This window comes from Cibotium barometz, chromosome 20, assembly GCF_041138505.1.
Source record: "Cibotium barometz isolate CiBa-2024 chromosome 20, ASM4113850v1, whole genome shotgun sequence".
Taxonomy (NCBI): domain Eukaryota; kingdom Viridiplantae; phylum Streptophyta; class Polypodiopsida; order Cyatheales; family Cibotiaceae; genus Cibotium; species Cibotium barometz.
In genome coordinates this window covers 52,804,908-52,820,584 of record NC_141065.1, presented here as the reverse complement: position 1 = coordinate 52,820,584, position 15,677 = coordinate 52,804,908, and the positions used below count along the sequence as shown (strand labels likewise).

General features: G+C 40.6%; 2 protein-coding genes across 2 annotated transcripts; both read left to right on the top strand.

The window, feature by feature from the left end:
• Window positions 1-2,611: 2,611 nt before the first annotated feature.
• LOC147628016 (uncharacterized) lies at window positions 2,612-4,037 on the top strand. The gene is made up of 3 exons (XM_086815198.1): window positions 2,612-2,897; window positions 2,994-3,199; window positions 3,965-4,037. The coding sequence occupies exons 1-2, from the start codon at window positions 2,632-2,634 to the stop codon at window positions 3,193-3,195; spliced, it is 468 nt and encodes a 155-aa protein (XP_086671324.1). The 5' UTR covers window positions 2,612-2,631; the 3' UTR covers window positions 3,196-3,199; window positions 3,965-4,037.
• A 505-nt stretch (window positions 4,038-4,542) lies between these two features.
• On the top strand, window positions 4,543-5,471 carry LOC147628015 (uncharacterized). Its single transcript, XM_086815197.1, has 3 exons — window positions 4,543-4,895; window positions 4,987-5,195; window positions 5,280-5,471. Exons 1-3 carry the CDS (start codon window positions 4,731-4,733, stop codon window positions 5,455-5,457), a joined length of 552 nt encoding a protein of 183 aa, XP_086671323.1. The 5' UTR covers window positions 4,543-4,730; the 3' UTR covers window positions 5,458-5,471.
• Window positions 5,472-15,677: the final 10,206 nt, after the last annotated feature.

Genomic DNA, 15,677 nt, shown 5'->3' with positions numbered 1-15,677 from the left:
TTTCTGCAGAAAATGACGAAAACACCTGTGCAGAACTTGAAATGCAAAAACGGAGCCCGAAACGACGACCTCAAATGCGATTTCTGAGAACGCAAAGTCCTATGGGTCAATTCGCAGAGTTTAGGAACCTGCAAGTGCTCGTGAAAGCTCACCTCAATCAGCGAAACATGAGTCGGAGGGTGCCGGCGGTGTAGCCCTGGGAATCGATGCCTGCTCTGATACCAATTGTTGGAATTAGGGTTGCAAGAAAGCACACAAAGCTTGGAGAAGAAGAAGCAAGAATGCACACAACACAAAGTGTATTAGATTGTATCAATGTATAAAAGATAAGTTAGCCTTAGAATGATGGGCGTATATACAAGCCGGGGGAAAAAACCTCCTAAAGAAGGAAAAAGTGCCCCGACGGTCCTAAGTGTGTTCACACACATCACTGCCTATATATATGGCAACAATACACACACACACATGTCTATATTTATATATTATATTGTATATATTTTAGGCTAAGAATCTATTAGGATATATATATTTTTGTGTGTGTGTGTGTGTATTTACAAGAGACTAGCCTTTTATCTATTTTAGGATCTATATATCTATTAGGCTACACACACACACACACCACACACATTTATTAAAATACATATACCTATATGTGTGTGTGTGTAACCTAATAAATACCTAGACTAAAATATATATATATACATCAATATATATATATGTACATATATACATAGCCTAAACTATATTCTCTCTCTCTTTTGAGCCTAAATGTTTAAAAAAGTTTTAAAAGAGCATGAGTTTTATCTTTTTGGTAAATCACATATTCTCTCTGTCTCTCTCTCTCTCTCACACACACACACACATTTTTCAATGGTTCAATATGTGTGGCACACTTTTTTAAAACCTTTCTATTATTTAAATTATTGAAATTGTTTTTCAATGGTTCAATATGTGTGGCATACTTTTTTTAAACTTTTCTATTATTTATATTATTGAAATTATGTGTGTGTGTGTATATATATATATGTGTGTGTTCATATAGCTTAATTCATTTTTAGCCATATATATGTGTGTGTGTATATCTATCTTTAGGCTATATATAATTTAGGCCACACACACATATGTGGTACACATATTTTAGGGTACTTGAAGGAAAAGACGTTGTGGATACTCTCAACATAGCAACAGAACGCATGCAGGAGGATAAGAGATATTTTTCTTTTTCATTTCTTTTCTCTATGCAGTTGTTTTTGTTAGCACCGACAGCAACCTGGTTCGGGTGTCGACAGAGGTGAGGAGATGGAGGCGCAACCAGTGGAGGAGATGGAGGAGGTGGAGGCGGAGCCAGTGGAGGAGGTGGAGGCGGTGAAGTTTAGGCGCATGCAGTGGAGGAGATGGAGGCACAGCCAGTGAAGGAGATGGAGGAGGTGGAGGCAGAGGCGGAGTTGATGAAGGAGGTGGAGGCAGAGCATCCCTTGCTCCCATGCTCCAGCCTCTCCAGTCCCCCGGCAGAGCCGGGGGATGGTCTGCGCTAGACCATGCCCCGGCTCTACCGGGGGACTTGAGAGGCTGGAGCATGGGAGCAAGGGGTGTGATGGTCTCCGCCCAATATGTCTAAATTCGACGTGCAGTTGTTTTTGTTAGCGCGAGTGGCAACCTGGTTCGGGTGTCGACAGAGGTGAGGAGATGAAGGCGCAGCCGGTGGAGGAGATGGAGGAGGTGGAGGCAGAGCCGGTGGAGTTTAGGTGCATGCAGTGGAGGAGATGGAGGCGGTGGAGGTGGAGGCGGAGTTGGTGAAGGAGGTGGAGGCGGAGCATCCCTTTCTCCCATGCTCTAGCCTCTCCAGTCCCCCGGCCTCTGGGGGACTGGAGAGGCTGGAGCATGGGAGCAAGGGGTGCGATGGTCTCCGCCCAATATGTCTAAATTCGGCGACGATGGAGTAATTGATGTTAGCTGCATCCCAGTGGAGAAGATGGAGGAGGTGGAGGCAAAGTGAGCATGCATTACGCAGGTGGGCTTTAATGGAGCTTAGTTTGGAGCGACGAAGTGGAGAGCAATGGTACAATGCTCCAGTTACAATCTTGGCACAGCTTGTGTGGAAGGTAGTGTTTGCATTTCCCATCTTTTATTAATAAACGGATTATCAATGTTTTTTAATCGTGTGAGTGATAATGAGTCCTTTTCGTTTATACGTAGACATCGTTTGAAAATGCGTAGACATCATTTGAAAATGCGGTGAAGCAAGCTATATCATGCATTGATAGACATGCCATGGGGTTGCAAGAATATGAGACAAAATGTGAGAAAGCCAGACGTGGTGTAGAGCAAACATTTCGAGATAGAGCGTACAAGATGCTCATAATTACAAACCCATCCAATGGTGATGCATTCTTTCAACTCGTATATAACTATGATTGGTCTAAGAAGGGATTGGTTGCTCTGACCAAAGAAAAGCTCTACACAGTCGCCATATCTCAGATTTCAACTCAACGGTACGTGACATGTCAATAAACCTCCCTTAGCCTTAACATCTAATCTCTTATGGTTTTGGTATGATGCTGAAATAGGAAGATGGAATTGCTTCAAATGCTTATGAGGACCGGGAGGGCAAAGGACAAGGTAATTTTAGATATGTTTGGGAATAACAAAAAGACGTTGCTGCATATGAAGAAAGAGTTGTATTGGGAAGAGCTAATAGGGGAGGCAGACACTATTTTGGAGGGTTTATTGGTATATGATAATGTTATCTATGTCCCACCATTTATCCAATGGGTGCAAGAGGAGCGATCGAAACACATACCATGGGCCTTCCATGAGGTGTGGGCAAAGATTAGAAAAGTGAAGGAAGGCCAAAAGCAACCTGAGGTGGAGAATGCCGCAAAGAGGGTTGTCTACAGGTACATATCTTCTAATGCCATTACACTTTTGTAGAAAATACATATACGCATTTAAAAAAATATTTTAGTGCTGTTTGTTTTATTTTGGATATGTAGATGGGTACAGCTACTCAATGGCCAAGGTCTAATGAACGAAGAGACGGAAGCAATCAAAGAATGGGTAGATCCAAATTCCTCGAAAATAATGTACCCGAAGGAATGGGTTGAGAGAGGGGTTTCTGATTGGGAATTTAAGAGATGTCCTTGGTGGTTGGACTATCCTCTAAATCATGTGCCTCCAAGTGACGAGCTCCTATAAAAAGGTACTTTTTTGCTTTCTACTGAATTATATGCATGTAAATGTAAATGTAAATGTATATGTTTATGTAAAGGTACTTTTTTGCTTTCTACTGAATTCTATGCATGTAAATGTAAATGTATATGTTTATGTAAACCTTCCTATCGATACATATGTAAACTATCCATATGCATATACATATTAGATACATATACATACAGATATATACATATACAAATACATATGTATATGCATATGTATATATACATATGCATACATAAATACATACCTACATACATACACTAAATTATATACTAAATTCCTACATACATACAAAGTTCATGTTACATTTAAGATTTGGCATGTTAGATTTTAAAGAAACATTGTTAAGTTTTGAAGTTTATTTTGGGATATTTTAACAAATGCAAAGGAGATGCTGTCCAAATTTTTTACAAATTTGTACATACATACATACATACTGCATACATAGTTCATGTTACATTTAAGGTTTGGCATATCAAATTTTAAAGAAACGTTGTTAAGTTTTGATATATACATACCTACATACATATACATATAAATAGATACATATACCTACATACATATACATACACATACATATACATAGATACATACCTACATACATATACATATACATATGCATATACACATACACATACATGTACATATACATATACATAGATACATATACATCTACATACATATACATATACAAAAAGGTATGGGGATTTTTACCTTTTTACTAATTATCTTGATCTATTTCTTGAAGAATTTAAGAATTGCCAATCTGAGCTTGAAAGAGAGCCCCCAACTCAAGAAGACTCTAGAATACCTTCCCCATAGCCAACAATCTTGACCTAGTCTCCAGTAGTTGGATCCTCGCGCGTGGCCCCAAAACCATCCACACCACTATCACGAGTGCCACAATCACACCAAGAGCATACATCTACATCGTCTCAAGTGCAACGTGAGAGGCGAGATGTCTTGATATTATGCATGATGTTCAAGAGGGAGACCCCACAAATGAAGATCAAGAGAGAGACCCTCCAGAGCATCTTCAAGAGGGGGAGGTGTCAGGACAACGTGACATCATGGACATGACTAGTAAGAGTACTTTCCATCGCAAATTTATTTTGAAAAGTGTGTGCTTTTGAAATGCATCTCATTTTTTGTCTTGTTTACTTGCAGGTGAGAGATTTTTTTCACACATATTGCTGGTAGACATCCACACTCTTTCGGAGGGCTCAGATAGGTAAAAAGAATAATTTCACCATATAATTAGTTTTCCAAGTTATACTTACCGAAACCAAACATCATAAATCTTTTATGTAGTGTGGAAGAATTCTTGATGAAGATTCCCAAGGCTCTATCTCATAGAGGTGCTCCCTCAGATACAGTGGCTCGCCTCATATGGGCTGACTTTCCTACAGGTTTACAGGTTGTTGATGTAGATACAGATGCGTGTCCCTCATGGAATCAAGTTTCTTCATTATTGATACGTGCCACACTCAGTTTTGTTGGTTTGTTTGTGGCTGATGAGGGTTGGTTTGTTTGTGGCTGATGAGGGTTGGTTTGTGTGTTTGAGTCTAATGGATCAACTTCCTAAAATATATTCCATGGGAAAGAAAGTTGGATTGGTCATGTATCAAACAATGTCTGTTCATGTGGAATCAAGTTATTTGTATGACAATGGAGAACGGGTAAGTCATAATCTCTCAAATATTTCCCTTTGTGTATACATGATGTTATGTGGTATGGATATCCAAACATAATGTTTTCTCGTTATGGTAGGTGGATACATTGGCGCTTAGTATGTTCTATCGAGTAAATTGCCATGTCCCTATTATTGATCGTGAGGCTGGGCAAAATGTTTCAAAGAAGTTATTCAACGCTCAACGAAATTTCATTTTTGAGAAGAATAAGAAGCATCCATTCCAACGCACGATGGTCTTGGAGCGCTACATTCGAGGTGGTGCAGAAAGATCTCCTATGTTCTTTAGGTGAGACAATTTTCATTCTGTTCATTTTCATAGCTACTTTTTCAAAATACTTAGATGCACGTTTATGATTGTATTTCATTGTAGGTGGCTAGTGGAGACCTTCTCAAGTGAAGGAGATGGTGTCTTGGACGTTTTTGCAGGATGTGGAGGCTTGGGACGTGCATGCCAAGAGTTAAAAAGGCACTATATGGGGATAGAGAATGACATGGAGGTAGCCAAAGCATGTCTGGGAGATTTCTCATTAGGTCGGGATGACACGTAGAAGAATGCTATAATTTGTGGATCAAAGACTTTGTAATCAAGATTGTTATGGTTTGGAAGTTTAAAGATCGATATATACATTTTTTATCTTTAAAAGATTGTGTTATATATTTAAGTAAGTAAGAAAGTATGTATGTAATGTATGTATATATGTTAGTGTTGCGTAGGTAGCTCTTGTATGTATGTATGTATATGTATATGTATGAGGTGTATGAATTTAGGTAGATATATGTATATATATAATTATATCAATAAGTATGCCATGATGTGGATCAAAAGACTTTGTAATCGAGATTTTCATGGTTTGGAACTTTATAGATCGATATATACATTTTTTATCTTTAAAGGATTGTAAGTAAGTAAGAAAGTATGTATGTATATATGTTAGTATGTAGGTAGCTCTTGCATGTATGTATGTATATGTATATTTTGTATGTGTATATGTATGAGGTGCATGAATTTAGTTACATATATGAATATATGTAATTATATCAATAAGTATGATATGGATCAAAAGACTGAAATTTATATTGTTGATCTTTCAAAGCTTGTTATTTATATGTAAGTAAGTTCTTGGTCCTTTACAAAGCTCATAGTAAGTTCATGGTCCTTTGCAAAGCTCGGACTCCTTGTTCATTGCTCCAAAAAGCTCGTCAAAAAAAGCTCGCAAAAAAAAAATCCCCCGTTCGTGCTGCTTTATTTGAAGTTCTGGCCTCTACCCACTTTGTGAAATAATCAGTGGGCTACGATTATGTAGCGGGCTTGTGATGGATGAGCCGCTAGACTTATAGGTCCCAGAAAATCTATTCCCCATTTCTCAAATGGTTGCCTGACAATGATGGGGGTTAGTGGCATCTTCTCTTTTTTGCAAGATCACGAAACGTTGGCATTCCTCACATCTTTTGACGAACTCATTGGCATCCCTGAATAATGTGGGCCACCAAAGTCTAGCTTGGAGCACCTTTCGGGCTGTAATTTCTCCGGCAAAATGCTCGCATGCTATCCCAGAATGAGAGTCTTCCAGTATGGTCACGAGTTCATCCTCCCTTACGCATCGTCTGAGCACATTGTCTTTGCCCACTCTATACAACTCTCTGGCAATCAATTGATATGGTGTTGCAAGCTTGATAAGCCTTTGCATCTTATCCTTATTTAAGGGTACGTTTTCTGAGGGAAGCCATAAGCCAAATACTCTGAAATCTCTTCGCTCCACTCCGATACCATATCCAATTTGAATAGACAAGCATCAGGGAGGTCATCGTCACACCAGTTGATTGCTGATTCTCCATTCGGAACTCTGGACAGGTGGTCGGCCAACATATGTTGTTTTCCCTTCCTTACCGTGATAGTAAAGTCAAATTCCAACAACAATAGTAGCCAATGTGTGATTCTTCTTATGGTGCAAGGTTTATTCACTAGATATAGAAAAGCTTGATGGTCCACAAAAAATATGAATTTGTTAGCCAAGAGATAATGTCGGTATTTCTTGACTGCGTAGACCATGGCCAATCCTTCTGTTTAGTCGTGTAGTTCACCTCTACATCATTCAATTGACAACTAGCAAAGCAAACTAGATACTCCAACTTGAATTCACCAGGTTGGTGGGCTAGCACACAACCAATTGCAAAATTTGACGCATCGATGTATACGTGGAATATAAGATCCCAATTGGGGTGTTGCAAAATGGGTGCGCTTGCCAAGGCTTTCTTCAGATGATCATAAGCCTCTTGACACTCCTTGGTCCACTCAAAGACAATGAGCAGTTTATACAAGGGTCTAGCTATCTCTACATAAAATATGATGAAGTGTCGATATTAACCCACATGACCCATAAACCTTTGCACACCTTTGTATTTGGTGGGCGGTGGTAGTTCCAAGATCAACTTGACCTTGCTAACATCAATGGTGGATATGCTATTTTTTGAGACTATGTGTCCTAGTATCACACCATGCTTGACCCAGAACTGGCACTTCAAAGGGTTTAGTGACATCCGATATAATTGGCAACATTCAAACACCTTCCTCAATTAGTTCAAATGATCTTCCCATCGAGAATGTGCTCATAGATCATCAATAAACACTTCCAACCACTTTTGCAACAAGTAGTTGTTAAAAGCTGTGCACATCAGCAGTCTTTGAAAGTTTGCCGGGGCATTTGTAAGACCAAACGGCATGACCTTGTAAGTGAATGTTCCCCACATGGTATTGAAGGCAGTCTTATGTTGGTCTTCTGGTGCTATGAACACCTGATTATACCCTGAAAACCCATCCAAGAAGCTGTATGCTTCCCTTCCAGGCACTCTTTCTAGGACATGTTCGGTGTACGGCAATGGGTAATGGTCCCTTTGCATTTACTTTCTTAAGATCGACACATACTCTCAATTTTCCGTTCTTTTTAGGCACTATCACAATGGGTGATAACGAATCCATATGTTTGATCTCATAGATAAAGTCAGCAGCACCAATGAGCTTATCAATTTCCTCCTTTACAATTCCATCTGGTATGGTTTCTGCCCGGTAGGCCGTGATCCTTCCATAATTGGAATTGTATGTTGTACCACCTCGGGTGGTATCACTTTCATTTCCTTATAGTTCCAAGCAAAACAATCCTTGTATTCCTTGAGAAGAGCAATAAGCTCTACTTCTTCTGCAGAGGTCAAATCTTTGGCAATATATACGGGCCTTGCTTCTTTCCTTGATTCTGCAATATCAACCTCCTTGACTTCTGCCAGGCCATCGTATGATGTTGGCAACCCTTCCTCTTTTACCCTAGTGATTGTTATAACCGGACCACCCTTCGATCATCATTTGTATAGTTCTTGAATTGGCTAGGCACTGAGTTTTTTCCTCATTGTCTTTTTTTGTTTCTTCCATGATTTTCTTGGCCTCACGTTTTGCCTCAAGGGTGATTTGCTTTAGATTCCTTGCTTCCAATGATAGTTTACTCAACTCTTTGTCCCAATCCTTAGAGAATTCATCATGTACCCTTGTAGCCTCAAGGCATCTCAACCATTGGGCATCCATTGGTTTGCTTTGCAGTAATGCGTTTTGTCAGGCTAGGTACTATTTTTGTTTCAACCATCGCTTGATGCACTGACTACTGGTTTGAATTTGCACCACGGTACCTTCTGTACTTGATGTCTCCTCCATTGACTCCCCATCCATGTTTTGCCAACCATGTAGATAGAAGTTGTAGGGATGTTTCCAAATTCCAAATACTGGGTTCCCTTAGGTTGCATCACATCAATTGTAGCCAACACATGCATCCAATTTTCACAAAAATCCAGGGGAGGTAGTGATGCATACATCTTTGTATCCTCCTCATCCTTGGTTTCCCCCTCTGTGGACTGGCATATCTATAGGGATGTGGTTTGCTCCGTTGTTGTGACCAAGTCATTACCAAACAATTTCCCTTCCATGGGCTGTGCCCTCCATGCTCTTAGATCAATCGTTAATGTTTGTGAGTCTCTACATACATATACATGATCTAAAGCCCAATCATGCACCAATTTGGATTCCCTCATGAAAGGTTGTCCCAATATTATGTCATATGTATCAGGTTGGCGTAGGAAGTCCATGACCATGACTGTATGACGATATTGAAATGTAAAGAGTCTGAACTTCACATTTTCTAAGAGCCCAATGGGTCTTGAAGATGTTCCATCAGCCATCTTAACATTAGATCTGGCTTACCCCAATTTTCCTAGCAATGTTTGGTGATGATGCTAACACCTGGCCCACCATCCAGGATGGCTAATGCTTGGTATCCATTATGATGAATCGGAATGGTAGTGTTCGTCTCATCACTCTCATAGTAGCATCCCAGTTGGTTAACTTGTATCTTAACCACTTGCATTTCCTTTGTATGACTCAAAGGTCTTTCTATCAAGGGTGGCAGAGCCTCATCCATATTCTCTGTTGGCCTTAGACCTCCTTCGACCCATTCTTTTACATTTGTCCACATAGGGTGGGTGAGTTGCGTAATAAAACTGACCCAAGAGCATCTGGATAGGTTTGGATAACATAGCTTCTAGGCTTCCTATATCCCTGGGTTTCTTAGATATAGAGTGTTCTTCCCATTGAGGTGTCTCATATTCTTCCACGGGGAAAGAATGAATGGCCCCCCCCAACTCATTTTCTTTGAACATTCTAGTCATTGTGTTTGTTTGGGAGTCTGCTTCAGTTTCTTTTGGAATCAGAGTGGGTAGGTTCAAGGCCCTACGGGGTGGTACATCTAGTGGATAGATGGTATCCCTTACTCAGTTGGCCCTAGGCTTAGTTTCATAAATTTGTTGGTACTTTTCAACTAGGGCCTTGGCATCTTCTAACTTCCTTATTTCTTCGTCAACATTAGGATATTCACCAACCCCCTTTGGGGTTGCAGGTTGTTCTCCTTGTTTTCCCCAGTCTAACCCTTCCAGATTGATCCCTTGATCCCCATCTTCCTTTGATTGTGTGGATCCGATATCAATTGTATCTTCTTTGGATCCATCTTGGATTGTCCCCCTTTCTTGATTTCTTCACTCTTCTCCTGCAACCAGATTTGGAAATAGTAGCATCCGCCCGGTTCCTTCCTTTATCATCCAACTGAGCCTGAGCTCGTGTTAGGACATTGAGTGGTGTGATTGTCCTAGACTTTACACTAATGGTACAAATGGTGGCTTGATTGGCAGTAGAAGCTTAACCACTTTCTCGGTGGGGATAATCTTTGATCAGATGATCAATTCCACACTTAGCGGCAAGTGAGCATTGGCATGTCATTGGGTGTGGTCATCACCACTTGTTGTGGCTGGTGTGTATAAGTCATATTCTTATTTAGTCATTCGTCTACTCGATGCCCACCATAGCCATAGCATTGTAAAGGTCCTCTTCTCAGATTTGAGTTGATTTCCTTGCCCTTCCACTGTACCATGGTTTGAAACACAGGTACTGGCTTGTTATTCTGTAGGACATAATACTCTGGAGTGACATCACCCATATCCTCATAGTATTCCCCACTAAATTCTAGTTCCCATGCCAATTCAATATCTTCTAATGGCTCTTCAATCACTACTAAACACCCTTGAGCGGATTGCAAGTGATTCAAGCAGCAGAAACAAAGCAAATTAGGGTTGCCCGCATCCCCCTAGGTAAGTAAGAAGGGTTGGTTTGTACTACAGTAATGGTCTTGCCCTTAACTGTGGACATTCAGTGGTGGTATGGTTTAGTCTACACACATGGAGCACCACACCAGTTCCTTGCAGGGGTAAAGGTGACTATGCCCATGGCCCGGCCTGACATCTCTCTTCCTTCCCTTATACCTTTAATCTCTCCAATATGGCATTGCTGAGCTCATACATAGTCATATGTCCGACTTGCTTGCTTTGAGTTCCAATTTCTTAATGACTCGAGACACGCGAAGTCATGGTTTGCTGCTGATGTTCTAACATCCTTAGGTTGTGGCAATCCTTAGGTTGTGACTCGAGACACCTATCACCACTACGTGCAAAGCTGGGCACAAAAATATTTTTTAACCTGGTGAAGTTAACCTTGTCCTTAGGCTTAAGGGTTCTTAACCACTGATGAGATTTTCCTTCTAAGGTCAGCAAAAAAGCATGTATCATGGTCACATCATTGAATGGTCCGTAGGTTTCACATGTAGATTCAAAAATCTCTACTTGCTAGATAGGATCTCCATCCCTAGATAATTTTTGGACAAGTTTTGAGATGATATGGGGTTTCATCTGGGAAGGTCGAGGTTCTAAAGTAGAACCCAACTCCCTGACCATCCCCCTACGCATCTCAGCTGCAATATTCAACAAGTCTGTCCTTGTGGCTCCATTAAGGTCCATGGCTAGATCGTTTCTAGGTCTTTGGGGAATTGCTCCCCCCCTTCCTAGACCTCGTCCCCTACCCATATTGGCTCTTCTTGGTATCTCAGGTTCCTAGACTTGTCCAATTGTGGTATCCTGGTGGGATTCCCTAATATTAGCCTCTTTGCATCTTTGTGTAATTAAGAGCTCCATATCTTGTAAGAATGTAGGGTGATTGATCATTCGCTCTATGTCCTTCTTGGTATATAGAGCCGGTCCTCAACTTCTACAGCCAAGTTGGCTATGTTACCCTCTTCTTCTCTGGTTGTAACCCCTTCCTCCATTATGGATTCCTCATTGATGGGTTCTAGGTTTGGAATATCCCCATTGCCTCTACCTGTAGCAATTTCAGATTCCTTTCCTCGTGATTGGAGATGGTTAACATTATTTGTCTCCTTTCTCTCAACTCTTGTCCTACGAGTATCAAGCTCTTGTTTTCTTAAGCTCAATTCTTGGAGGTGTTGTTCCACCTCACTTCGTTGGAAGTCCAATTCCATTTCCTCGGTGGTGGGAAAGAATATTTGACCCGTCCTAACTGCACTTCCCATATCTCATCTAATTTGAGGGGTGCCAATATTTGACAGCCTAGAATTTAACTTCTAGAATGGCCCTTCTTGTCTTGGACCGAGTCCAGGCTAGTTGACGGACCCATGCCTGCAGATTGCGCTTCTTCATCTCATGACTGGTTTGGAGACCAAAAAATCCTCGGGCTATATCAATGATCCCACCGGACTTAGTTGGAGAGTGTGGTTTGTCACCTTCCCCAAACCCAGTGTATCGCAGCCCTTCTTCCATGGATTCCTCACTACTGGTCTCTGCGGTGGTCAAATTTCTATGGTGGTCAGGTTTCTCAACACTTAAGTGTGTGCTTGTAGACTGTCCCGATCCCACACTTTTTTGATAGGAAGTTCCTAGATGATTTGATGCACTATCGTCAAGCATAAGATCCTCTCCGATGCATTTTCCAGATCTGAAGTGCATGTAAGTATGATTTGATAAGATAGTATCTAACCCAAATTGATTCAATTCCTAGTTCTATCGCTCTGTTCAGGAGGCATGAAGAATTAGCAGAGAATATTTCACATCGTGAAAGAGCAAGACTTAGCTCACATCGTGAAAATATGGTTCACGTCATGAAATTGCAGAATAAATGGTTCACGTCATGAAACAGAAAGTGTGTCACGCTGTGAACTACTTTGAAAGTGTTTCACGTCGTGAACTACATCAAAAATGGTTCATGTTGTGAGTCTACTGTACTTTCACGTGATCCAATATTTCTCCTTAAGATTAAATTCCTTCTTTACCCAACCCTCACAACCTTAGTTTTGTCAATTTGTTGGTTTTGGTCTTCTTGTGAAAAAGGGCAGGATTGAGTTCACATCGTTGAAAACAAAAAGTGTTTCACACCATGAACTACTTCGAAAATGGTTCACATTGTTGAAAACAAAAAGTGTTTCACACCATGAACTACTTCGAAAATGGTTCACATTGTGAAAGTCTACTGCACTTTCACGTGATCCAATTTTTGGTGGATTGAATCGTGTCAGAGGTGTCAGGATAAGGGTTTCTATTTTTGGAATGTAATCTTGTGATTTTAGGCTAAAATCTTGGCGCTAATTTCGTGAGCAACTCGTGGCATGAAATTGCAAGAAATTAGTTCACATCGTGAACAACTTCTTGCACTTTCACGTTACATGAAGTTTTTCACGTCGGCAATCTATAGTCTTGGGTGCATAATACTTATCCAACTAATGAAAATTAGATTGTGCCAATGCTAGGGAATGAAATGCAAGTTCCTGGCTCAATCAATGGTCCCTTATGTTTTTGATTTTGTTGAATTTTTAAAAAAAGAAGAAAACAACACACAACCTGCTTCTTCACGTTGGTGTTTTTTTGTGGTGCTAACATCAAACTTATCAACTGTTTGGGACATCATAGCATAGCGGAGGCTACACTCCAACCCACACACTTTGTCAATCCGTGAATGCAACCCGGTTAGCGTATAGAGGCTATCCCGAATGGGAGAAGATTAGTTAACCACACACTAATGACTTCTAGTCCTACTCAATCCTTCTTCAACACTCAAGCAATCAATCTAACATAATCAAAGCATCAAGATTAGGCTACACTTAAGCACAAAAATGCAACTTATGCAAAGAATCTAACATGCAAAGAGCTATCACACAAGCCTCAACTACACATCATTTCATGCACAAGCTTCATCACATGCACTCTACAATTCACAAATCAGATTTTAGCATCAAACCATCATTAAGAAATCTAGATTAGCAAGTGTGTAGACCATAACCTCATATCATTGAAAATGTAGAGAATAGAGAGTACAAGATTGAAGCAAGAATGGAGATGGAGAGCCTTGGGAGAGCACATGAGAAGGAGCTATGGAGCAAGCTCTCTCTATGAGCCTCTCAACCAAATGACCAAAGAGTCCTCTCTAGCTCTCAAATGGGCCACCTTTTATACAAAAACTCTAGAACTCCCAAAAGTTCCCATGTGGGATTATTGTCTTGAAAGCCCTCTCCCACATTCATCTACAACTTGGAATTCTTTACAAGAGCCCTAAGTGTCTTTTTTGTTGCATCCTTGTATTGATCTTCATTCGTCATGCAACACTCCCCCCTTCCTACTTTGCGCACGTCCTCGAGCGCGGTAGTAGTAAGAGCTGCAACAAAAAAACAATGGGTACAAGTAAAGTCTTTTTTTGAAAAAAAAGAAAAGAAAAGAAAAGAAAAACCAGCAATGATAATTTCACACGTGAGCATACAAGTGCAAGGCTGATTAAAGTTTTAATGAGTACTAAAATAGGTGAGTAAAGACTAGTCAAAGTGAGACTTAAGTGGTAGATAGTGCTATGCAAAGGCAAGTGTGCTTTGTACACTGCCGGTTATGATCTCAGTCTCAATGTCCTACAAGTATTTAAGTTATTCCTAAGTGGCAAACCTACTCCTAAATATGAGAAAAGGTGATTGGAACTCTCTTTTTTTTTTTTGATGTGTGTGTAGAAGGTGATAAAGATTAAGGTTCCATCCCAAAGAGACCCAAGCAATGGCCAAGAGACCTCCGCCAAGAGAATCTAAAGACCGCTAAGTATCTCAAGGGCGACAGACCCTTTTTCTTTCTTTTATGACATAAGGAGTACCCCATGAAGATGAGGGCATCGGTCTCGAGGGTCCATAATGTACCCCAGAGTCCTACCAACATCTATCAAGGCGATAGATTCCTTGAAGGTCTTTTTCTGAAGCTTTTAGACACCAGTGTTCACCCCATGGAAACCAAGGCATCGGCCCCAAGGTGCTGAGACAACCCCAGGTCCTACCAAGCATTCCTCATGGCTGTAGACACGTCATGTCTCAATTCACTTTGTATATATTTTTTTAGGGTATAATTTTTTTTTACTCCTAGCACCTAGCTCATACCTAAGAGGTAGCTACCACTAGGGATAACTAATATACCTTGAAAGCATAAGAACTTGGCATATTCCATTGGTATATATCCTACACTGTCTTTAGATAGAAATATCTTTTACTAAGTCCTCTAAGAATCTAGAATTCACTCACCATATTTTAACAACTAATCAAAAACTTAAACGAGCCAATATTGTGTGAACATGCAAACCATATATCCAAAAGATAAAAGCACATAAAGAACAAAAGATTAAGATTTGAATACACCTGTTGTAGTGCCCGTTGATGTTGTTCGTTTGCATTGATGCATTGCTAATTTTGTGCAGATTGCTCCTCCTTGATCTTTGTAGGCGTAGCATGTCTCCCCCCTTCCTAATTTGTGTGCACGGTAGGTGGACTATAGGGGCGTGTTTGATGCTCTTGTTAAGCTGAGATCTCTATAAAATTTTTATTAACAAACAAGGAAAGAAAAGAAAGGAATAAAATTTGCTATTGGTGCCAATCACCGAATATAGCCGAGGGGAAAAACCCAGTGGGAGAAAAGTGCCCTGGCTTGTCGATCTTATTGTGGAGTCGATGTGCTTACCCTTGCGCTGGTGGTGGATCCGTGTCCACGTCTGTTGGAAAGATGGTATCAATTTCCTCAGGATGCAGGGACAACCCCTCACAAAAACCGGCCTCTGGAGAAGGTGGTAGAGGAAAGAGTGCTTCCTCACTAAAATATGGCATTGGTTCTATGGGAAGGTTAAGCAGACAATTTCGATTTTGGAACTGCGCAATATAGGTACTCATTGATCCAATATTGACATGTTGAGGCTTGGGGAAGGAGGGCTTGAAAGATCGGTGGTTGCAAGTCATTTAAGCTTGCATCCCTCCATTGTTGTGCTTGAACCTCCTCAGGTAATCTACGTTGATTTGGTCCTCTCTCTGGTATTCTCACATTAAGA

Coding starts and splice junctions, on each gene's coding strand:
- LOC147628015 (XM_086815197.1), top strand. CDS start 4,731: ATGAGGGTTGGTTTGTTTGTGGCTGATGAGGGTTGGTTTGTGTGTTTG. Junction 4,896..4,986: donor TGTATGACAATGGAGAACGG/GTAAGTCATAAT, acceptor TCGTTATGGTAG/GTGGATACATTGGCGCTTAG. Junction 5,196..5,279: donor AGATCTCCTATGTTCTTTAG/GTGAGACAATTT, acceptor ATTTCATTGTAG/GTGGCTAGTGGAGACCTTCT.
- LOC147628016 (XM_086815198.1), top strand. CDS start 2,632: ATGTTTGGGAATAACAAAAAGACGTTGCTGCATATGAAGAAAGAGTTG. Junction 2,898..2,993: donor GCAAAGAGGGTTGTCTACAG/GTACATATCTTC, acceptor TTGGATATGTAG/ATGGGTACAGCTACTCAATG.